The sequence below is a fragment of the Varanus komodoensis genome, unplaced genomic scaffold (genome assembly GCF_004798865.1).
Source record: "Varanus komodoensis strain SLA01 unplaced genomic scaffold, ASM479886v1 scaffold3, whole genome shotgun sequence".
NCBI lineage: Eukaryota > Metazoa > Chordata > Lepidosauria > Squamata > Varanidae > Varanus > Varanus komodoensis.
The window spans coordinates 64,124,520-64,149,487 of record NW_025335761.1 but is presented as its reverse complement, the minus strand read 5'-3'; the positions used below and the strand labels follow the sequence as shown (position 1 = coordinate 64,149,487).

Below are 24,968 nucleotides of genomic sequence, written 5' to 3'. Positions count from 1 at the left end.
CAGAGATGGGGCACGCCAACTGCCCCCTGGGAAAGGAGGGAGGGGGCAGTGGGGAGGCGTGGGGCACATCCGGGCCCCTTCCTGGCCAGAGGGAAGAAGCGAAGTGGGGCCCTTCCACCAGCCCTGCGGGCAGCCAGCTGCAGCTTCCTTCCCCTGCTTGCCTTGCGCGTTCCAGAGCGGCCTTCCTTTGGGATCCCTGCGTTTTGCCTAACCGTTGGCCAGTTGCTCTGGGAGAGACTTTTGCAGGGAGAAGCAGAATAAACATAATTTTAATAATACTAGTAATGAAGGCGATGATAAATGGGAAAGAAAGTGAGACCAATCTGCTGGGTGGGCTCCCTCCGGCTGCGGCCACGTCGCTTGGCTTCAGGCCACATCCGTCCTGGGCCTACGGGGTGGAGAGGTGAGGGTGCCGGACGGGCGCAGGAGATCCCGGTTCTGGTCCCCACTCAGCCATGCCGCTCTCACTGGGCGATTCTGGGCCAGCCACGGACTCTGAGCCTAGCCTACCTCACAGGGTTGTTGTGAGGAGGAAATGGAGGACTGTGTGAGCTGCCTCGGGTTTTGCAGGAGGAAAAAGGTGGGATGGAAATGCAATAATGGAGAAATAAACGCATACACGGGCCACCCTGCCGTCGGGTGTTCAAGAAGAATCGACGTGCTTCTTCTGCAGAAAACGTCTCCCCACAGCAAGGCCAGGACAGACACGGAGGATGGCACCGTTCCCCTCAGCCTGCTCCAGAGAAGGGTGAGCCCCAGAGGCAGGGGCAGCGCCACCTGAGACAGGGCTTTACCTTTATTCTGTCAATGTTGGCCTCCATCTTGAGCTGCTCCACCAGCTTCCGGGCTTGCGCGATGCTGGTGGTGTTGTTGCTGGCCATCGGAGGATGTGCTCGCTGCCACCCCTCTTCCAAAGCGCTGCTGGAGACAAGAGAGCATGCCGTGAGCTGAGCGGGGGAGGGCCCGCCCAAATGAGAGGGAGCAATTCGTGGAAAGGGGGATCAGAGCATGCGCAGAGCGCATCGTGTGGGTTTTGAAGCCGTTGCCGCCAAGCCCGGGGGTCTGACCTGAGGTCCCCCCTCTTGCGCTCTGGAGGTTGTGCAGCAGACTGGGGTCATGTCGTGAGCGGAGCCGGCTGGAGCCGGGGTCAGACTAGATGGCCCGGGAGGCCCCTTCTGACTCGCTCTGTTTCTGTGTTTCTCTGGGCAAAGGGTCTGCTGAAGCAGGTGTTTGGGCCAACCATTTGTTCGTTTAAGATTGGTTTGTTTAAGATTTTTGTCTATCGTCCAGCTACTACTGCCCTGGGACCACCCCCAAAACCCCTAATAAAAATGAAGCATAGCATCCAGGAGTAAAATCATACATTAAAAACCTAATCAGCTTTTTAAATAAGAGGTAAATTAGAAGATTTTAGCCTGGCGCCGAAAAGAATACAAAGTCAGCAGCAGGCGAGCCTCTCTGGGGAGCGCATTCCATAGCTGGGGCGCCACCACCGAGAAGGCCCTTCCCCAGGTAGCCACTCTCCTGATCTCCTTCAAGGAGGGCTCCCAAAGCCAGATCTCAAAGGGCAGGAGGGCACGTGGGGAAGAAGGCGCTCCTTCAGGTATCCAGCCGTTTAGGGCCTCGTACGTCATCACCAGCACCTTAAATTGGGCCCAGACTTCAACTGGCAGCCAGTGTAATTGAAAGAGGACCGGTGTGATATGGGAGTATCTGCCCGTTCCCGTTAACATCCTGGCCACTCTATTCTGGACCAACTGAAGTATCTTCAGGGGCAGCCCCATGCAGAGCGTGTTACAGTAATCCAACCAGGGAGTTACCAGAGCATGAATCACTGTTGCCAGGCGGTGCTCAGGTAAGGGCGCAGCTGGTGGGTCAGCCGAAGCCGGAGGAAAGCGCTCCTCGCCACCGCTGCCACCTGGGACTCCAGGGACACCTTGGGTCGAGGAGCGCTCCCAAGCTGCGCACCCTGTCCTCCGGGGGAGCGCAACCCGTCCAGGACAGGGCAGGTGTCACAACGCGCCTGGAAGGCTGAACCGCCCACCGACGGCCTCCGTCTCGTCTGGACCGCGCCTCACTTTGCTGGCCCTCCATTCTCCTCTGTCCTGGTCCAGGGAGCGAATCTTGAGGACTCATGGGACTGGTAGGCCACCAAACCCCAGAGAAGCACGGGCAACCCTGATGCGCCCTTGATATTCGTACTGGGAATGATTTCGCTCGCCCAATTCCTGCATCACAGGCAGAGGCTGCGTCTGCAAAGCCCTTTCCCTGCATGGCAAATTTGGGGGGGGGGGGCTTCTATGTGGACAACTCCTGGTACATCCAGCCAAAAGGCACTGTGACGGGGTGCCACGTGTCCTGCCTTACAGAGGACAGTCCTCTGTTCGGAGGCTGCCTGTTTCAGTCCAGGTCCAGTGAAGGGCCATAAGAACGGGGAGGCGTCACCCGTTCCAAGCGGCACCAGGACTGGACCGAGCAGGAACGGGTGGTCCCAGCTCACTGTTCCCTTGACTAGGGTGAGATGTACTGTATTTCTACCTGATTACTTTTATTTTTTATTTTATATTGCGATTTATATCTTGCCTTTCTCCTACAAAGGGCTCAAGGCAGCTTACATCATTCTCCTCCTCCATCTTATCCCCACAACAACAACCCTGTGAGGTAGGTTGGGCTGGGAGTCTGTGACTGGCCCAGAGTCACCCAGTTGGTTCCATGGTTAAGCAGGGACTAGAACCCAGATCCTCTGAGTCCCAGTCCCATGCTCTTAACCACTACACCACACTGGCTCTCCCAAACTGGGAAAATTTTCCCCAAACTGGCAACAGGGCATATAAACCAGCACACGAAAATCTGGGCCTTTTTCTGGTGATGCATTTCTTGCTTTGCAATAATGTGCAAGTGTCACTGTGCCTCCCCGCCCCCACTTTCTGTCCTTTCCTCCAGAATTTGGTTTTTCTGGCAAGGAAAAAAAAGAACAAGATGGGAGGACAAGAGCTGGAATGTGGGGGCGACACACCACCCACTCGTCAAATTCAGCTTTGAGGCCGGGTGGGTGCAAGATAAGAACTTTGCAATCGTGCGCCATTTATTTGAATTATATCCCACTTTTCCCCAATGAACTCGAAACGGCTTATATCATTCTCTTCCTCCCGTGCTTAATCTTATCCCCACAACAACAACCCTGTGAGGTAGGTTGGGCTGAGAGTCTGCGACTGGCCCAAAGCCACCCAGTTGGCTCCATGGCTGAGCGGGGACTCGAACCCGGATCGCCTGAGTCCCAGTCCCACGCCCTTAACCATTACGCTACACTGGTCCTCCTTTTAGTAAAATACGGGCCTGGTAAGTGCGATTCTGCCCTTGTAGGACACGGGAACGGAAGGCGATGGCCCTTTTTCAACCCGGCGACTGTTTAAAAAGGGTGCCTTGCCCTTGGGAGTTTGGAGAACCACCCCAGCAGCTCCATTCATTTTGGAAAGACTGTTGGGACTCACCTGCAGTCGACCTCAGGTGGGAACTTCAGTGCGGAAGCAAACTCAGAAGCTGCTCACCTCGTGAGGAATCAGGACTCTGCGGAGTTAAAAGAACGGAGCGTGTGAGTTGTCTGTGCCTTTGGTCGTGGCTGGGGAGCCACCCTGCAGCACATCGGGGGGGAATATCCAGAAGACCCTGCTTGGAGGTTTGCAAGCTGTATGTTCAGACGAAGCAGTGCAATCTTTTCCATCCGAGCAAGAACCAACGCTCGCATGTCAGCTCTGCGCTGCACAAGAACGGCCAGGATTGGCCACTGCTAGCAACCTCCCAATACATCATCCTTAGCAACGGGGAGAGATTCTCGAGCTAGAAGGCACATGTGCCGGAACTGCCGTTTTGTGGGGGCCACGACCGGTGGGTGGCTTCCATCACTTGCCATGCCTTTCAGGGCAACTCTACAGAAGAGAACGGGGCGATCTTCTGAAAATGGGCCCTTTTTCAGAAGACGCCACCGCCACGTTTCGCGGTGCCGTTTGCTTAGCTGGAGGACCACGGAACGGGGTCTGCCAGAGATGCATTTCCAGTGGGATGCTCTCACCTTCAAGATGTTTTCTAGCAACTCCGAGGATCAGAGGCTGCCTAACCCACCCGCAACAGGGAATAGGGTGCTCCCCAGCTTCTAAAATCGACTCCCCCTTCAGCTAATATCCTCTCCACGGCAAACTAACCCCTACCTTTGTGAACGCAAGTGCTTCATTTTTATTATGATCCGAGGAATATGTATCCCACTTTTCCCTCCATAGGAGTTGCCCAAAGCAGCATATAAAATAGAGCTAAAACTTCAGCAAATGACCACTGAAACACATTTACAGGAAGCTAAAAGCAGCAGAACAGAAGCACGAAAAGAAAAATGATCAGTGCTTAACTTTGTTTAAATCCAGGCTTTCATTCTACTAACTAGGGCGGTGCGGCTGTGCAGCCCTGCCTGGGAAGAACCCGGCACTTGGTCTCCTCCACAGAGTCAAAACTGAACGCTGCGTTCAGCCTTCTGGAGGGTCATTCTTCAGTTCTTGAGGGTGGTCAAGGGACGGGTCCCTCAAGTATTTAGTTTTGATTTAGACCATTACTACATTCCTAGGACAGATGTAGTGCTTGGGCGAACCAAGCACTGTGCATTAACAAGGAATGTTGATGTTTCCTCTGGATCCAGAAGGATCTGGACAGGCTATGGAAGTGGGCCGAGGACAACAGGATGGCGTTCAATGCGGATCAGTGCAAGGTCTTGCACTTGGGACACAGGAATAGCTGTCATAAGTACAGGTTAGGGGACCAGTGGCTGGAGAACAGCACTTGTGAAAGGGACCTCGGGGTGCTGGTTGACTGCAGGCTAAACATGAGTCAGCCGTGTGATGCGGTGGTCAAGAGGGTGAATGCCACCCTTGGTTGCATAGCCAGAAGTGTGGCTTCTAGATCGAGAGAGGTGTTACTGCCACTCTATACGACTCTGGTGCGCCCGCAACTGGAGTACTGTGCTCAGTTCTGGGCCCCTCATTACAGGAAGGATAAAGCCAGGTTGGAGTCAGTGCAGCGAAGGGCCACAAGGTTGGTGGCCGGATCGCTGGAAAAGCCATATGAAATGAGACTGAGGGGACTGGGTCTTTTCAGCCTGGAGGAGACTCAGAGAGGATCTGTTGGCAACATGCAGGTACATGAGGGGGTGTCACACGGAGGTGGGTAGAGACCTGTTCTCCCCTGCAGAGGAAGGCAGGACGTGCTCCAATGGAGCAAAGCTCAGGGAACCCAGGTTCCACTTGGATGCCAGGAAGTACTTCCTGACGGTTAGGACCCCGAGGGTGTGGAATGGGCTTCCATGGGAGGTGGGTGAGGCCCCATCGGTGAGGGTGTTCAAAGACAGGCTGGACATGCCCATGGTAGGCATTTCATGAATGGAGCCAACTTGAGCCGGGGGTCAGACTAGATGGCCCAGAAGACCCCTTCTGAGTCGCGGTTTCTATGTTGCCACCCTAATGCAGAAAATATAACTAATTTAGAGAACCACTAATGTAACAGGCTCCACGCCTCACTAGCGCTGCAGGTTTCTTCGTGAAGATCCTTCCCTAGGGTCTTTGGAGCTGCGATCTTTTGGAAGACGAGCTCGTCAGTTTGGGGAACTGATCTTAGGCTAAGCACACTGAGGGTGATGTCAAACACGTTCTTCCCTCACTTTCCCGTTCAGAGCTTCCATGGTGGTGTGCTGGAGCTTTTGTTGTGTGCGTGTGTGTGCTGGAACACCACATTTGTAGGCAGTTGCGTTGGTTCGTCAGTGAGAAACATGGACGCCACGGCACAGGCATGGCCGACCGAGGTGTCAGCGTTGTAGGTGAGCGCCTGCATTTTAGGGATTTGTGTTTGGGCTGGATAGCGAGTGAAAGAAGGGAAATGCTACAGGATGGATGCCGATGTAATTGGATTACCTCACGAGGTGCAAGAGACATTTGTCTTGGCGATTAGTGCTGTTTCTTGCAATTACTCGGCCTTTTAAAGATGCATCATGCTTGCCGTGGATAAGCGAGGCCAACTCCGCACTCCTGCCCTCTTGGCAAAACGAGGCCATTTCCGCCTCCAGGCTTTCTAAATCCCTTCACAGTTCATAAGCCTCTTTTAGCCCATGCTCTTCAGGTATGCTGTGACTGCGACTCCCATCATCCCCAGCTAGCATGGGTTAGGGCTCTCTACATCTCCCCTGGGTGGAGGGCCAGAGAAAAACCTATCAAGATGATTGTGAACCACAAAAGGAATCCATGGTTTGTCCTTGGGTTGTGAGCTCTGGCCTGTCCGGTGGCTGTGTTCGCTCAGCTGGGTTCAGACGACACAAGGAATTCTTAATTCTCAAGGACTGACGATGGGCTGTTGTTGAAACATGGAGACTATTTGTTAACCGTGAACAATCCATGGCTTGCTGGGGAGCAGTGAACTGTGGACCTTCCACCACAGTTCCCTATCTGACAGCAGAAGAAGAAACCGAGTGTGTTGTGCGGTAAGGGATGTCATCCAGTACCTAAAGGGTTTTTAGTGATCCTATTTCTTCTGTCAATGTGTGATTTGCCCCCCAAAGCAGGGGGAAAGGGCCTGAGTGTGGGGTGCTGGTGATCCAGGTTCTAGTCTCTGCTCAGTGACTTTGGGCCAGCCACAGACTTGCAGCTCGGCCAACGTTACAGGGTTGTTGTGATGAGAAGATTGAGAGGAGCTATTGTATAAGGCATCCCGACTTCCTTGGAAGGAAAAAGGGTGGGATAGAAATAGGATAAATACAATAAATAAGGGGAGAAAGCACCTCACACGAGCAAGGAACCACAATAGCATTTGCAGTGGCAGGAAAACAGCGGAGCATAAAAGGCTGGGCATTGCCTTCTGGGTAACATCCGTCTGCAAAAAGGACTCTTGTGCAGGAAAAAGAGCCTTTCCTCCCGTCTGAATCAAATTCCAAAGTGATGTGTCTCATCCACTCCTTTTCCCCCGTCGAACAAGGAATCTGGGAGGGCGACCATGGCTGGAATGTTGTGTCCAGTTCTGGTCGCCTCACCTGGAAGAGGCCAGCGTGGCGTTGAATAAAGAGCAAGGAGGGGAAACATGATTGGGGCCTGGAGCAAAGGAGCGGCTGCAAAAAACGGGCTGTTCATTTTAGAGAAAAGGTGGGGAGGGGGGAGAGGAGAGAGGGGTTTAAAATAATGCCTGGTGGGAGGAGAGGTTCTTCTCCTTCTCCCACTGCACTTGAACCCGGGGTCATCCCACGAAGCTGGGAGGTTTAGGACAGATCAAAGGAAGTCCTTTCTCACACAGAGTTTAGTCAAACTATGGGATTTGCCACCACGGGAAGCGGCGATGGCCAAGCTGAATGGCTTTAAAGGGGGACTGGGCATTCAGGGAGGAGGAGGAGGGGGCTACCTGAGCGGCTGCTGGCCTTGCTGGCCATGGGCTCCCTCCTGCTCCAGAAGCGGCCTGCCTGCAACACCCGTTGCTGAGGAGCGGGGCGGAGGAGGCTTGCACCCATCCTGCTGGAGGGGCGCTGTGGACAACTGCTTTATTGTGCTGTTTTGGGCCCCTCATTGCAGAAAGGATATAGCCAGGTTGGAGTCAGTGCAGCGAAGGGCCAGAAGGCTGGTGGCCGGTTTGCAGGGGATGCCGTATGAGGCGAGGCTGAGGGAACTGGGTCTCTTCAGCCTGGAGAAGAGGAGACTCAGAGGGGATCTGTTGGCGACATGCAGGTATGTGAGGGGATGTCACACGGAGGTGGGGAGAGACCTGTTCTCCCCTGCAGAGGAAGGCAGAACGCGCTCCAACGGAGCCAAGCTCAGGGAACCCAGGTTCAACTTGGATGCCAGGAAGCACTTCCTGACAGTCAGGACCCCGAGGGTGTGGAATGGGCTTCCCCGGGAGGTGGCTGAGGCCCCATCCGTGAGGGTGTTCAAGGACAGGCTGGACGTGCACATGGAGGGCATGTTGTGAGCGAAGCCGGCTGGTGCCAGAGGTCAGACTAGATGGGCCGGGAGACCCCTTCTGACTCGCTCAGTTCTTATGTTTGCTACTGTGTGAATGGGGTGCTGCACTGGATGGACCTGGTTCTGATCCAGCAGGGCTTCCCTTATACTCTTATGCTCGCTGGAAAAACTGTGGATGCTGCAGTGGCTGGAGAGTCTCTCCCAGTGAAGCGCACCTGGCAGTGCCAACGTTGGCGCATTCGTGGCTCCAGGATTTGCTCTTTTCTCGAGCACCTGAGAGCATCTCATGCTGGACTGGCGCATGGGTCAATTTTCTCATGCTCCTCACGGTGGCTAATGGGGGTGCGGGGGGGGGGAGGTTGTACTTCAGTGGCTAACGGTTGCCGCTGTTTCTAATTGTGCACGTATGAATTTTGCTGTAAGTCGTGCTGAGCCTGTTTCTTTTAGAAAGGAGTCTTAAATTTTTTTTGCAGATGATTATTCTTAAGAGGGGGAAGCTAATTGCTTCACAAGGACCGTTTTTCAAACTGAGGCTGTAATTTTTGGTTTGATTGATTTATGATGTGTGGTTGAAATTTGGAAAAGCAGGGCAGCCCAGGCACTGGAGGGAGGGCAGCGAAAAGGAGCAGTAATGAGCTTGTTTCCATGGAAACCGCTTCATTAGCATGCTTCCTTGTGACATTAGCTGTTTGTGCAAGGGGGGGGGGCGTTTCCACGGGCTGGCATAAGAGGCCCCTCCGTCAAATAGATGTACACGTGTCCCTTTTCGGTGAAAGCAAAAAGGTAGGATTTTAGCTTACTCACAAATAAGCCTTCCTTCCTGGGGTTCTCCCACTCCCAGTTCAAGAGTATCTGAAGCACGGATCAGCTGGAAGCAGAGTTGGAGACAGGTGGAAAGGGGAAAATGGACCCCAGCAGGAAAGCGCAGCTTTTTCGGAGCATGCCACCGATGCTTTCCCAGTAGCGTGCTGGCTGAGAATTATGGGAGATGTAGTCCCACACATCTGGGAGGATGCAAAAGTCCAAAGCAGATTCTGCGCTCCCGCAACGGGATGGAAGCAAGGTGGGGCAGCAAGGCCCGGACTCCCCGGATGGGATGCCGGCAGGGCGGCTGATGTCATTTCCCAAGCCACGTCGAGCTAATTCCCTTTTCCCTCTGAGCTCAGCTGCAATCCTCACACTAATTGCAGGAGAAACGAACTTCCCCAGCAATGATGCATCTTCCCCATTGCACTGTGAAATGTTTGGGCGTGCCTTGGCCTTGAAGGAGCGAGCAGGACCTCTTTAGCCCTGCGGAAAACCTGTTCCAGGGGACGGAGGCTGTTGCAACTGAAGTCTTGATCCGGGGAAACCCGGCTGCCTGCCGGGTGGGCTTGGGTGGGCTCGCCGGGGATGGGGAGGAGCGCTGGGGGGGGGGCTATACTGCCACATTTAGCCCCGCACCACCAGAGGGATGATCCGAGGAGGAGTCGCAGCAGGATCTTCCGTGGGCCTAACTCACATGGCTGTGCCACATCCCAGCAAATGGTAGAAACAGGTAATTTTAACAGGTGCATTCTATCCACACATTTACCTGGCTTTTGCCTTATCTCTACCCTGCATAATCAATCACTTTTTTGGATCGGTGCAGCAGGTGTGCTGGAGAAGGCCCGTTGCATTGACCATTAGGTAACGCTTCCACAGGGGAATATCCCCCAGTTAATTAATTGTTTAATCGAGTTCTCTCCTGCATTTTTTCTTACAAAGAACTCCGAGCGGCTAACATCATTCCCCTCTTCCTGCTCTCAAGCTTATCCCCACAACAACAACCCTGTGAGGTAGGCTGGGCTGAGAGTCTATGGCTGGCCCGAAGTCACCCAGTGGGCTCCATGGCTGAGCGGGGACTTGAACCCGGATCGCCTGCGTTCCAGACTTGCACTCTTAACCTCGACACCACCTTGGCTCTCCGGCTGGGAAAACGCCGTAGCTCAGAGGCACACGCCGGAGGCATGAATGTCAGTTCCCGGGGGACGGTCCTGGTCCAGATCCTCAGAGTGCTGCTTCCGATCCATGTGGGGCTGGTGGTTGAAAGGGCCACGTCTTTCAGCGTTACGACCACTGGCCGTGTTGGCAAAGGCTTCTGGGACCAGAGCCCCAATGGTGGAAATTGCCTTTCTTCCCAGCCTTGCTCTAAGTGGATTGTGGCTGGGGATGATAAGGGCTGTAGTCCGACTCATCTGCTGGGCTGGGAGAGGCTGTGACCTGTGACATGCAGTTCCATCATCTGGGAAGTGTGATACGATGGGGTGGCACTGTGGTATCCCGTAGCAACTGCAAGTCCCACCCGCATCCTTCCCCTGGCCGAGAGGTGTCTCAGCTCATTCCATGCGCATCCTTGGAAGGTGTGCAGGAAAACCGCTCAAACTGTGTGAGACCGCGGAGGAACGGATAATTTTGTGGTATGTTGTCAAGCCACCTCGACTTATGGCAACCGAATGAATGAGAACCCTGCAAAATATCCTATCCATGACAGCCCTGCTCCATTCTTGACATCCTCAGAATGGGTCATCTTCTCTTCCCAAAGTTCTCCTGGGCTGTTGCCTCGTTCTCCTGGATTCCCACTTCGTTCTCCTGGATTCCCACCTCGTTCTCCTGGTTTCTCATGGTGGGCATGTCGTGAGCGGAGCCGACTGGAGCCGGGGATCGGACTAGATGGCCTGGGAGACCCCTTCTGATTCGCTCTGGTTCTATGTTTCTATGATTCCCACCTTGTTCTCCTGGATTCCCACCTCGTTCTCCCTAACAGCCTTTCCACAGGACGCCTGGCAGGGGTTTCTTACTGGGGAGACGAGAGATCCTGGACAGGCCTCCCTCAGAACGAGCGTATTTGAGCCCACCCACCATCTTTTGCAGCGGGACGGTGCGGCTTGTGTGTGAAGGCCCCTGCAGTGGAGAAGATGGCGAGGTCCAGCGGAACAGCACGGAATGACTTACGCCTCCTCAGACGCATCCCAGGAAGTCCTCTGCGAGAGGCAGCGATGCTCTGGCCATCTGCCGCGGCGGCTGGGTAAACGCGGCAAGGTAGAAAGCAGAGGACCTGCCGCGAGGCGAAGCACCTGCCAGAACTGTGGGATCCTGGCATGCCAAGATGTTGGTGCAAAATCAGCTGAGGGGAACGCGCGGCGCCCACTCTATGAATTCAGTCAATCAAGCAAGCAAGCCACCAGAGAGTGTGTGCATGGCACAAACGTGGGATTGGGGGGACTCTGCACACTTTTAGCCCCGATTAAGCTTTCTCCTTGTAGTTTTTTCACAGCACTGCAGGAAAAAAACCCAAACCACTCGGAAAAGGTTGGAATCTGAATTTCAATACCAGGAGTTAAAAAAACCCCCAAACCCAGAAAATCCCTGGATCGTTTTACTGGCAATCCCCCCCCCCCCCGCAAGACACAACTCTGCAGTGAGTGGGTTCTGCCTCCTAGTTAAACAAGGTCTGGACAGTTGGTTAATTGATCGCAAGCAAGAAGCTCTGCAGCGGAAAACCAACAGATGACATGGTGTGTTGTTTTCAGGCACCCACAGGCTGTTCCCGGGAATGTTGGCAAGTGGCGAGAATTTTACCGGCACAACAGTTCACAACAGCTTGGCGGCACTTGCTCGCTCGCTCGCTCGCTCGCTCACACGATCCTGCAAATGGCAGCGGGGGCCCTTCGTGTGCACGGGCCGAAGGAAACCGCAAGCGAGGGATTTGCACGAAAGAAGAGACGTGCCAGCTGCTATGGTGGGGGGGGGGCACCACAGGTATGTGGCCCACCCACGGCTCTCCGATGGGCCGTCCTGGGAGGTGTGGCCAGGGAGGAATATAAAGGCCCCCATCCAAGGACGCATGGCTGCGGAGAGGAGGACTGAGGTCCAGTTCCCCGCACTGCACCAGGAAATGGATTTCTCCAGCAGGAGCGGCACTGTCAAGTGCAGCCCCCGCACCTTGGAGGGGGAAGAGGCACCCCCCCAACCCGCCAGTCCACGTGGACTTTGCTCCCCGAGAACTACCAAGCCAATCCGCTCGAGAACCTCTAGGCCAGACTTGCAAAGAAAGCACCCACGAGCCTGGAAAGCAGCCCTCGCTTCTCAGGGCGGGTACTACAACCCCCATCACCCCCCGACCACACGACCATGCTGGCCGGGAATGATCGGAATTGCAGTCGGGCACATCTGGGGAATGCTGGCCTAGTGAGACCCCCTTTTGGGACGATCACTACCGTGCCCTTCGTCACAGCTTCGATCTGTCCTGGTCCTGTGAGCCGTGCGCTTTTCCTCCGTGGGATTGGCAAGGCAGGCGGTCGAACCTCGGGACTGCTCGGCAACCTTCCTTGCCGCCAGGAGAAGCCCAGAAGGGATGCGCGCGACACGGGAACGAGTGCTGAGGCAAACGCCCCCCCCACATCTGCTCTCCCCCGCGAAGGCACCCCCAGCAGAGTCCTGATGCCGCCCGGCATTTCCTCTCCCTCTCCATGGCACACCGGGGCCGGTCGGAGAAACAGTAATGCCTTCACGGCGCGGAGCAGAGCGCGGGGGGGCCGGGCCTTCGCCGCAGCGAGAACAAGGCCAGCATTGTGGCGCTCGCGGCTGGGCCCACGGAACCGCCCCCGGGCCTGTGCTTTTCCACTGGAAGGGAGCCACAGGCGGATGCTGGAGGCCCATTCCCGCCAGCCCAGCGCCCCACAAGCAGGAAGAAATCCTGCCCGACGCGCTCGCTCGGATGGGCCGGCCCAACGAGGTGCGATGGGGGAACTGAGGCTCGAATTTCCCACTCCCTTGAAAGCAAAACCAAACTGGCAGCCAAGCACCGCAGGGGAGGCACCGCAGGGGAGGCAGCCGCGAACCTCGCCCTGGTGGCCATGCCTCCTCATCTGGCTTGCCTGCTTTCCAGCGCCCAGAGCTAACAGCAGCACGCGGGGGGGGGGGCGGGGATGGTGAAGCACCCCCTCTCCGGCACCGTCTGCCCAGTCCTCGAAACAGCCCTGCAGTGTCTGCCCAGTTGCCGACAGCGAGATAAAACCCAAGTGGCACAGCTGAAGCCTGCCATGGACGCGGCTAGGTGGGGATCCAGCCTTAATTCCCCATACAGCCGACCCACCGAATCAATGGGGCAAAGGGTGGGAGAAGACGCATCGTTTCCCAGTGACACGGGTCAGGCATGAGGAGGCGTCGCAATGGCTGCGGGGGCCATGTTTCATAGAAGCAGAGCGAGTCAGGAGGGGTCTCCCGGGCCATCTAGTCTGACCCCCAGCTCCAGCCGGCTCCACTCATAACATGCCCACCATGTGGACGTCCAGCCTATCCTTGAACACCATCACCAATGGGGCCTCAACCACCTCCCGTGGAAGCCCATTCCACACCCTCGGGGTCCTGACTGTTAGGAAGTGCTTCCTGGCATCCAAATTGAACCTTGGCTCCCTGAGCTTTGCTCCATTGGAGCGCATCCTGCCTTCCTCTGCAGGGGAGAACAGGTCTCTGCCCACCTCCGTGTGACGCCCCCTCACATACCTGCATGTTGCCAACAGATCCCCTCTGAGTCTCCTCTTCTCCAGGCTGAAGAGACCCAGTTTCCCTCATACGGCATCCCCTGCAAACCGGCCACCAGCCTTGTGGCCCTACGCTGCACTGACTCCAACCTGGCTATATCCTCCCTGTAACGAGGGGCCCAAAACTGAGCATAATACTCCAGAGTATTATAGAGTGGCAGTAACACCTCTGTCAATCCAGAAGCCACACTTCTGGCTATGCAACCAAGGGTGGCGTTCGCCCTCTTGGCCGCCGCATCACATGGCTGGTTCATGTTCCACCTGCAGTCAACCTGCACCCAAGATCCCTTTCACAAGTGCTGCTCTCCAGCCACTTGTCCCCTAAGCCAGTTCTTTCATGGGCAACCCCTGCTTGGGGACTGCTGTGCTGTACAGCCCCGATGAGTGAGAGAGCTCTGCAGGGTTAAACAAGCTTAGAATAGACCATGGGTTATGCAAGGGCTGTTTAGCTCTTGCATAACCCATCCTCACCAGGTTTGCACAGACGGCAACCCTGGAAGCAAGGGTTGCATATTCATGAGGGCTGGCTGCATGCATCATCATGAGTCAACTGATGCTGGATTATCTGCGGTTTGCAGGCTGGGGAAATGCAATGCTTTCTGCAAAAGAGGAAAGGAGCCAAATTCTTGCCATTAAACCTCCATCGAGGGACTCTCAGATGCGTTGGACTGCATCTCTCCACGTTGGCTAGAAATTTTGGGTGTGGCAGGCAACAGGGATCATTTGATTAGGTATATCTGGCCCCTTTTCCAGAACCATGAGGCCTGGAATCTTTATTTTCAGGGGAAGGATCTTCTTTGAGTGGAAGATCAGCCCTTTGTATGCAGAGCTTCCAGGTCAGGCTGGGGAAAGACCCCTTCTCTGATACTCTGGTCAGCTGCTTCTACTCAAGGTCCTGTACAAAGCCAAGCCAAGCCAAGCCACATTTGCTTCTTGCTAAACTGATTGTTTGGAAAGGCAGATGGTTGTGTTGGTGCCGTGATCTCATTGCGACAGGCAGCTGGGGCCGGGGAGATCAGAGGCGAGCGTGCAAGAAGAGCCGGGATGGACCAGACCGAGCAGGGGTGGTGGTCCAGCATTGTTCACAGGGTGTCCAACCAGCTGCCCACAGGATCCCAGAAGGGGGACCAAAGAGCAGCAGCATCTCTGAACTAAGTTGGCATCCATGGCAGTCTCATTTTGAACACGAGAGGTGCCAGAAACAGAACTGCCTCATCTCAGATGCAGGCAGCAGTTGTGCTCCTCTGCGGCTGAGGGGAAGGCATAGGTCTGTAGTACAGCCCCTGGGGCATGCCAAAGACCCTGTCAGGAATGCTGGGAATGGTAGTCCAGAATGCCTAGAGGGCATCCAGTTTGGGAAGGCTGAAGAGACAAGCCCGGGTTCAATGAACCAAGGATCGGAAGGGCTCCTTCCTATGAAAGGCATTCTGTACATGTTCCAGGACACTCTGCTTTATAGCCCACGCCACACATGCATAAGACTTGGCCCCTCTCATGGCTTTGGCTTGGGTCAAGCCCCAGCACCGGTCTGTCAAATTCAGAATCCAAATTCCAGAGGGTATTCCGCATCACCTGCTAAGCTGCTTTAGGAATATTCAGAGACATGTATGCCAAAGCATTTACTTCTGTTTGCTTTAATTCATACCTTATGATTGTAGCCTACAAGGGGTATTTGACTCTGCTATCGAATTCTAGATTACTGCAAGTCATTGCACATCCTAGCTAGCTTCTATTCGATGTTAGAAAAGTAGGTTATAAACAGAGGTAGACATGAAATAAAGTTGCACATTTTAGATTCGTGGTTGCTTTTTCTGGCTGCAGAATTTATTAAGTTTTTGGTGCAGCGAGGAATGCTGAAGTGAATTTGGAAAGCTTAACCCTGTTTCCATGGTGACGTCTAGCAAAATGACCACAGGAGGGTCTGTAGCTCAGTGGTGCGTTACACGCCTTGCCTACAGAAGGCTTCTGTTCTGATCCTCAGCACCTCCGGGAAGGCTGGGAAAGATTCCTGCCCGAAACCCCAGAAAGCTGCTGCCAGTCCGTGCCAGCAGCAACGGATCAGAAGGACCAATGATCTAACTTGGTGGAGGGCAGAGCACCATGTTCCCATGACCAGCTACCTGAAGAGAACAGAAACTACAAAGAGAGTTGGTTCTCTTTGATCAAAATAACCCACGGATACATTGCACCCTGGGTGGTGACTATGCAAAGCATGGAACGCACTGCAATTTCAATAAGCTGCCATGGTTTATTTAATTTGCACCAGAATCACAGAATAGTAGAGCTGGAAGGGGCCATGAAGGCCATCTAGTCCAACCCCTGCTGGTGCAGGACACCAAGTCTCACCACCCCACTCAGAGGGCTACCCAGTTTCCCCTTGAATGTCTCCAGGGTGGGAGAGCCCCCCACCTCTCCAGGCAGCTGGTCCCACTGCCGTGTTGCTCTGGCAGTGGGGAAGCTTTTCCAGATGTCCAGCCTGAATCTGGTTGCCGCAACTTGACTTGATAATTCCGTGTCCTGCACTCCGGCATCAGCAAGGAGAGATCTTGACCTTCCTCTTTGTGTCAGCCCTTGAGGTCCTACGGAGGGAGATCATGTCCCCCTCAGTCTTCTCTTCTCCAGGCTGAACATGCCCAATCCTCTCAGTCTCTCCTCACAGGGCAGTCTTTCCAAGCCCTGGATCATTTTTGTTGCCCTCCGCTGGACCTTTGTGATTCTTCAGGGCACAATTTGCTCCACAGGCTGTGTCAGCTGATGCTGGGTGGCAAGGATTGTTGACAACCCTCCAATAACCCTATGACAGTCCACAGGCTGTTAGACAGTGTTTCAATAAGCTTCTGTGACATAAACGAGCCACAATGGCTTTTTTTGATTGTGCAAACCAGGTGAAAGTTTTGTGGCATCTTAACGACTAACATATTTATTCTGGAATGTGCTCACTGTCAACTTCATCAGATGCATGAAATGTTGCCCACAAATTAGTCAATTTAGATGCAGATGCTGGGGAGATGCAAACCATGTGATCAGAAGGAATCAAACTTGCAAAAAGTGCTGACTGGGAGCATTACCTTAACAACTGCATCCACAGGATGTTGTTTGGTGATAACATTGATAGCACTGCAAGGGTGGGCAGAAGAACCATAGGCAGGGTGATTTCAAAAACAAGAATGTACCCTGGATATGTCGAAGAGGAGAAGTGCTCATGGACAGGTGAGGTGGATATGAAACTGCTTTTCCAGACCAGCAGGGCAGAACTGCAGCAGTCTGAATGGACGAACCTAAAAGCATCTCTCGCTAGTTGTGGAAAGAGAGAGGAGGCTCCAGAGGACCACAAAAGCTTTAGCCCTCCTGGTGCCACCCTTTGACCAGCATGTTGACCGTGCCAGCATTTCCACCAGCAACCACCGACCACTGTCACCTGTGTTCCTATACCTGGAAAACGTTGGAAAAGGGGGGCTTTGTCACCCTCAATTAACAGCTGCTGTCAAGAGCGATGGTTTCTTGGCTCCATTTGCTTCTTACGCCTTTCCCCAACTGGGCGCTCTCCAAAGTGCGAAGCTGGTCAGGACTGGGGGAGGCTGGTTTGGCCGTGCTCGCCGCAAAATTTTCAGGGCTGTGCCCGACCCCAGTTCTCAACGGTTGACTTTCTTCTCATCGTTCGAGCTCCTGGACACTCCCTGCAGGCTTCTGGATCGCCTCCTTTGCCACAACCATGGCTGGATCGTTCTCTGCAAAACGGCATCATCTTCTTCCACTGGTCGAGACTCAAGTTTTATTTTTAGCAACCCCCAAACAAAGGCCAAGACACCTGGCCCAGGGGCCGCTGAGATTTCTTCCAGTGATGACATCAGCATCTGTCTGCGTTAATGTTCCCTTAGCATGAAGCCTTTCGGACGGCTTTAATTAGGTTTCCATTCCAAGGATGAATTAATTAATTAGCAATCAGCACCTGCAGCGGGGGCTGCACAAGGGCTTCTTCCAGAGCTTCAAATACAGCAAACAGGTCACACGTCCTGGGATCATGTGCGTGAGTGCGTGCACACACACACACAGGTCCCAAGTCATCCCGGACTGGAGCATCTTAGATTTTCATTCCATCCTTAAGGAAGTGCAGGCCTGCTTCTCATTCAGGTGCTAAAACTGTGTCCAAAAATGGCAATTTTAAAGCTGGTGGGACCTTGGCGATCACCTTTAATGCAATGCGGAGGCAATAGCAGTGATGGCTTTCTCTTTGACCAGGGGCCTTCCAGATAGGTTGGACTACAACTCCCAGAATGCCTAACCTGAATGAGCCCTGAGATCAACATCCAAGGCCCTGGGCTGCCAGGAGTTAAGATCTGGGATCATTGCTCAAGAAGCACCCAACATCTTCCAGATACCGGATCTTTCTGGTGGTGGCAGCAGCAATGCAGCCGTCTAATCCTCTCCCGGGGAGATCTGCAGGCTCTTCCTCCTCTTCTTTCCAGAAGCATATCGGAAAATTTTAAGATTCTGTCTGGCATTTTAGAATTAATTTTAAGGCTATCTCCTTGGGTTCTCAGCAGTGCCTTTACAAGTGGGTTTATTGGATCTGTTTTAATGTGCGTGTGTAGAATTACTGTTATTCCACATCCTTCTTTTGAAAGCAGCTCTGAGGATTTCCCCCCAAAAACCTGCTGGACATTAAAAATAATGAAGCTGTTGCTTCCGTGATTAATTTTCCAAGTGCCCAAACATGGTACCAAGGATCAGATGGGTCTGCAGAAGTAGGTTTCTCTCCATGCCCCTCTTCTAATTCTGTGCATGCCGGGGTGCTGACCCATATAAGAGCAATTACACGGCACTAAATTATCCTTCTGTGGCCTCCGGCAATCCTTCCTCTCATTGAGGAACCCGAATCATCTTGGCTGGAAAGAAGCAAGCTGCGTCCCGGCCACAGCCTTTCCACCTGAGTCCTTCAGGACTCAATTAAAAGAAGCACACAAGAAAATCCCCACCGGGCCAGGCCCAAATCGGGCTGCGGTAGTCGGGAAGGACACGGAAGAGCCAGGCAGCCTTTTCCCGCCATACTGAGGTGGCCCAAGTTGGCTGGCCAGGCAAGGGACCCTGAGCATGGAAAGGCCAGTCTCTGGTTTGACCCACGCATCCACAAACCACGCCCAGCAGAGTGCGTCTCCACCAAGAGCAGATCTTTCCGAGAGCCAAGAGGTCTTGACTGGCCTTCGGGGACCACGCTGCCCAAAACACTTTACCTGGCTCTGGGGCAGTGCACCGTCGCTGGAAAAACACATCTGCTCCCGCAGCCCCGTGCGGATGGCGGCTAAGCTGGGCAGGAAGAGGGAATTCTGAGCGGGCGGCAAGCAAGGGCCCATCTCGGCTCTCCACAAGGCAGCCTCCCCACGAGCCCGGTTCCACACCACCCCTCCGGGGCTCAGCGGGAGCGGCCGTCTGCAGACCCCCAGGCACCTGTTTCACCTGGATCCCTCCCTCCCTCCGGGCCATCCTGGGGGCTTGGCAGGTAGCCGGCTCCTACCTGGCAGGTGTGGCAGAAGAGCCTGCCCCCAACGCCTCATCCCTCCTCCTCCTCCTCCTCCTCACACCCACCCAGTCCGGGCCAGCACAAGCATGACATGCACAGGCAAAGGCAAAGGCGAAGGGGAGAAGCACCCCTGGGCAGCCCCTGCCTGGGGGGCCCTGCCGACTGCAGGCCCCCGGCAACGCCCGCCTCACCCAGCTCTGGTCTGCGTCCGAAGCAAGCCACGCCTGTCCGCTCACGCTGCCGGCCCCTGAGCCACTTTTCTCAGGAAGCCACCCAAGCAGCTTCTCGTTTCCCCCGGGGAACCACGTGGTTTCGGCCCTTCTTCCCTCCAAGCTGCCCTGACTTGGTGCAGTGAGCTATGCGGGGGGGTGGGTCCCCCATCACATGGGGCGATTCCACAAAGACTGGGCGGGGAGTCTCCATCCTGGATTCCCTGCCCTGGCAGCGGACGGCCTTAGGAGGTGCTTCAGCCCTGCATGAGCTTAGGGGTGGGGGCGTTCTGAAACCCGGAGCAAAAATGCAGCTCGGGGGGTGAGAGAGAGAGGGAATCCATGCTCAGATGCTCCTGACTGGCTCTGAAATTATTCACCCCCGCTGAGAATATAACTGGTGGCGAGGCAGTACATGGGATGTTAATATTGTAACAACGCTTAATAATATCTATAGGTTTTAATTGTGCAGCCAGGGTGTTTCTGGGTTTTAATTGTATTTGTATTATGTTTATTTATTTATGTGAGCCGTCCCGAGGCTATAAGCGATGGGACGGCATGCAAGAATTCTAAATAAAAATAAATAAATAAATGCCCATGCATTCAGGTCCCATCTGCCCAGAGCCTGCTCTGAGAAAACTTCCAGAGGGACTGAGAGTCTGTTGCAGCAAGAGGGACCATTTCATGGTGGCACAAGTCTCTGTAGGGCTTACACCATGCTAAGTATTTGTAAGGTGTTGTTGTTGGTTCTGCTGATGTGGGATACATGCTTTCTGCAAAAGGGAAAGGTGGCAGAAATAGGGCCAAAATCCTGCAGGCAACTCTTCAGCGTCCCGTAGAGAAGTCTTTCCCAACCTTGTGCCTTCCAGACATGTCTGGACCACAACGCCCAGGATTCCCAGTCCATGGCCCTGCTGGATGGGAATTCTGCGAACTGCAGTCCAAGTGCCTCTGAAGGCCACCAGGTTGGGGGAGGCTGCTGTACAGGCAAAAGAAATATTACAATGACCAGTGAAAGGAAGCAAAAGAGAACAACAAGTAAGGAAAAGAGACCAAATGAAAGAGACCTCTCCCAGAAGATCCACGAAATCAAAGAGAAATTCAAATTAGGAAGGCTGAAACACCAACAGGAGAACTTTTGATCTGACCAGGAAAAAATAAAGAGGAGGTGGAAACAATATGCAGAAAAATTATAGGGAAGAGTGAAAAGGATGACAGGCTCCTTTGAAGAGGAATCCCATAAGGAAAAGCCTGCAAGATTAGAAAGCGAGGTGGAAGCAGCTCTGAAAGAACTCAGAAGGATATCGACAGAACTATTCCAAATTGCAAGGACGGAACGGATTCAGATCCTAACAAAATGCACAAAAGGGGGTGTCTTTGCACGTGATTGTCCTGATGTGCAACCTGGATTGTGGACAAGAATCTGCTTTTGCGATGGATCATGAGGAAGCAGAATGGTTTCCTCCTGGAAAAGGGATCCGACCTGGGCATATTTTATCTCCCTCTTTGCTCAGTCTGTACACCAAGCACAGCATCTGCAAAGTTAGATTTAAGATCAGAGGGCAATGGAGTAAACATTGGTGGAAGATCTGTCGATATTTTAAAATATGCAGATGACTTCATATCACTGGCAGAAAAACGGCGACAAACTGAAATGACTCCGGATGAAAGTGAAAGAGGAAAGGGCAAAAATGGGAAACAAAAGAAGAAAACAAAACTCACGACTGCGGGAGGATTCTACAGCTTTGCCGTCAGCTCTGAAGAAACTGAAATTGTGGCATGCGGTGTATGCCTTGGCTCGGCTGTCAATTCCGACAGAGGCTGCAGCCAAGAATTTGGAAGACGGAGGCTTGGCGGGCAGCCGTCCACCCTGGGGCCATGCCGGGGGTGCCAGCAACCCCAGCCTCTCTCACATGGGGGGGATGTGTCCGACCCCGACGGCTGAGTCACCTGCTTCGTGATCTCAGGCCGCGCCATTCCAACCTGTGAGCGCTTCCTCTCTCCAGAATATACATCGGAGTGAAGAAAATCCGTAAGACCACCTCCCTCCACCCACCACACAACTTGTGGTCTGAAATGCGGCATTGCACACCACACCATGAGCTCCAAACTTGGGTGGACACACCTTTGCGGGGAGTCATCAAATTAGCATTGCTCTCTGCACTCGGAAACGACAGCCAGCCACGCAGCAGGGAGCGAGACGTGTGCAGAGATCTCTTCTCCCGGAAAGGGTGCATCGGAGCATACCTTTCCTCGGTCTGCCAGGTGAGGCCCCAAGCAACACTGCACTTCCCCCACGACCCTTTCCACCACATCAGCCAGAAAGCCAGAGTGCCTGCCCCCCCAAAGCAGGGGCTCCGCATTTCAACGCAAGCGTGTGCATGATGGAAGAAGCTGCTAGATATCCATCAGGTATCACAAGGAGACTTCCAGGGAAGCGGCGCCAACACAGCTGGCGTTCCTTAACGGCTGTCCCTATCACAGAGGCAGGAATCTGGTCGCTGGATCGCCTTTGGGGGAAGAATCCCCTCCTTGGTCTCATTTTGAAGCAAGCTGTTCTGCATGCAACTTGCCAAGAATCCCACCAAACTGATCCTATAGTTTCTGGCTGACTATTTGCTAGCTGCACACACTGTGGGTTCTTATGGCAGCTGATGGGGTTTAGGGCGCCCACAAGAGACGGCTGGGGATCCATCAGAGACATAATACCCGCCGATGCTTGGGTGACGCTCGCCCAGCAGAGCGTGTGAAGCCGTCCTGTTTGTGACACCTCGGCACATTCGCTCTCGCTCTCACACAACTCCGCAGCACCTCGCACGTTCGTCATCCAATTTCCTCCCACTGCTAGATGCTCACAGACGAAGGCTACTTGTTGCCTTAGCAACGGCAAGCTTCCGAAAAGAGCAGCTCTGGTCCCGCTCCGCAGCACCGAAGGCCCCCGGACCACCTAGCTAAGGATGATGCAGCGAGGCCAATGCGCCTGGGCATCAAACAGAGCAGGGTGGTGTTCAAGGGCTGGCGGGGCGGGTGCCGGGTGCCAAAAGGATCGGGGACGGGGGCACAAGCCCACTGGACAAACAAGCAAAACAACGGGCACTAGTTTGCATATGCTTGTCTACACGCACGCTCTTTCAATGTACATGGCATTCCACACACAGTTGTTCCAAAGAGCTGTATAGCGGAAGGAAGATTTCAGCAATGGAAAGTTCTGTCTTCTCTTCTGTTCCTAATTATGCCTGGGGGGAGCTCGACCTCTTCACGGCAGCTAAGCACTGGCCCTGCATCCCAAGCTCGCTTCCTTGCTGAGTCACTGCCAGCTCAGATCCCATCAGCCTATTCTCGAAGTTGGAATTTTTTGCCTCCAACAAACATCACTCTAAACTTGCTTAGATTGAACTGCATTTGCCATTTTGATGCTCTTTCTCTCAGCTTGGAGAGTTCTCGTTGGAGCTTCTCAAAACCCCTTTTGGTTTTAACCACCTCAAAAAGTTTAGGGTCTTCAGCAAACTTGGCCATGTCAATAATTGCTCCTAATTCCAGATCATGTATGAATAGGTTGAAAAGAACTGGTTCTGATACACTGGGAGAAATTGCTGTTTATTTCCACCCTCTCTTCTTTAGCCAGTTACTCATCCATAGGAAGACCCCCCCCCTTATTTCACAACTGTCTAGTTTGCTCCGGAGCATTCGACAAAAGCCTTTGGAAGTCCAACTAAACAACGGCTACTGGATCATCTAAGTGCTGATCGTCACTCAACTCCAGCAGGTTAGCGAGACAAGACCTGCCCTTGCAGAAGCCGTGCTGATTTTTTCCAGCAGGGCTTGTCCTTCTGTGTGCTTACTGATTCTTCTTCAATAACGCTTTCAAGCAGTTTACCCAGAATGGATATTAAGCTAACTGGCCTGTAATTTCCTGGGTTCCCCCAGATCCCTTTTTAAAAACTGGTGTTACATTGGCCATTCTTCACTTCTCTGGTACAAGGGCTGAATTCAGAGACCTCTTAAATATTTTGGTAAGAAGGCCAATAATTTCATGCGTGAATTCTTTGAGGACTCTAGGATGGATACCATCTGGACTGGGTGATTTGCTGACTGCCGGTTTGTCAGTAAGGTCTCTGGGGTGGATCCAGCCTGCCGAGTTTCAGAGGGTTAGGTTGGCCCCAGGTTCAATTCCGGGCATCGCCAAGTGTGGCTGGGAAGGACCACTGCCAGAAACCTGAAGAGCTGCTGCCAGTCAGTGCGGGTCACTGGCCAAGATGGGGCAGCGGTCTGAGCTGGCAGAAGGCGGATTAATACGTGCCCCCGACTCTTCCACCCAAAGCAACCCCCTTGCTCTGCCCAGGAGTAGTGCTTCTCTTGGTCTTCTCTCCATCCCTGGTCTCTCTGTCACTCGCGCCCTTCAATCCTGGCTATACACATGGGATCTGGACAGGTATTTTCCCTGCCAAAACCCAGAGGCGCAGGTACAAGGAGATTCTCTGGCTTGGAGCGAGCAGCAACCAGGAAAATTCGAAATGGGGGCATTGGCAGCCCTGAGCCATCGGCAGCCTCTGAGAAGATAACGGGTTTATCCGCAAGTTAGTTTTTGCGAATGCTAGAAATGCTTCTGCGACGATACCCCCCGGGGCATGCGCCTTTCCCTTCCTGGCTGGCACCCTCGCCCTCCCTCGCTTCCTATGAGCAGGACCATCAGCCCAGGACGAGAGAGCGTCTGCGGGACGGTGCGCGTGAAAGAGGCAGCGGTCTGGTTCGCATGACGCCCGTGGCTTCTTTAAGGCATTAAAGAATATTTATTCTTAATAGTCTTAATATTCCAGCCGGGGATATTCAGGCTTGTTGTGCCATCCAGGCCTTGCATGAGGGCCAGAGGCCCCTTGCCTAACCCCCCAAAATGCAGGGCTTGTTTTGACCCTTACACCAACCATCCTTTCTGGGTCCAGATGTCACAGTGAGACAAGGCAGGGGCTTGGATAGTCAGAATGGCTGCCTGCAGGGATTGCAGCCCACCGTGAGTGGGTGGGAGAGAGCGAGAGCGAGCGAGCGAGCGAGCGCACCCTCGAAATCTTTGTAAAGCCTGGCCTTGTTTTGCCTTGGGATGGCAAGGGCGAGAAGATGGCATTAGGCGAGAGAAGCGCACAGCCTGGCTAGACAGAGTCACCATTACATGGCAGAAAAGAGGTGCACTGCAAGAACAGGCAAAACCAGGTGTACGCGTTGCCTTGTCCTGCCTCTCTTTCTCCAGCAGAAGCGGGCACTGGCGTTTTCACTGGGCAGACCCTGTGCATGAATGCACCACGTGGTCGAGGCGGGTCTCTGGGACGCCGAGAGCCACGCTGCAACACTTCGGGGGGGCATCTTGCATGCAGGTGTGCGGTCCTCCGTGGCTGCTCGGTTGAGCACAGAGGCGCGTGGAGGAGAAAGCAGAAAGCGGCTGCCTGGTGATGCCGAGGAAATGGCCGCCGCAAGGAGCTGCCCACCCCCGCCTTCCTGCGCGGCCCCTTCGTCTCGGGCTCACACCCCGCGCACGCGTCTGCCCTGACACCCGCCGGCCCCAGACGCAGGCCAAAGCACTCTCGCCCCCAGGAGCAAGCAAGGTTCCCAAGCCGAGGGCGCCCCGCCACCTTCCCCAGGAGTGGTTCTGCGCACGGCGGAGGCATCGCCACCCCCCCACACACCTTCCTAAAGGGGGCCCCTCACTCAGAGCAAA

General features: G+C 54.1%; 1 protein-coding gene across 2 annotated transcripts in view; it reads right to left on the bottom strand.

The window, feature by feature from the left end:
- GNG2 (G protein subunit gamma 2) overlaps nt 1-24,968 on the bottom strand; it is a 41,569-nt gene that overhangs the window by 1,348 nt on the left and 15,253 nt on the right. The window contains exons 2-3 of one of the 2 annotated variants that reach the window (XM_044436658.1): nt 3,492-3,567; nt 795-921 (exon numbers count right to left, since the gene is read on the bottom strand). In XM_044436658.1, the coding sequence (XP_044292593.1) occupies nt 795-881 (87 nt within the window). In that variant the 5' untranslated portion in view covers nt 882-921; nt 3,492-3,567. The remainder of the gene's footprint in view (nt 1-794; nt 922-3,491; nt 3,568-24,968) is intronic. The other variant, XM_044436659.1, reaches the window with a different exon arrangement.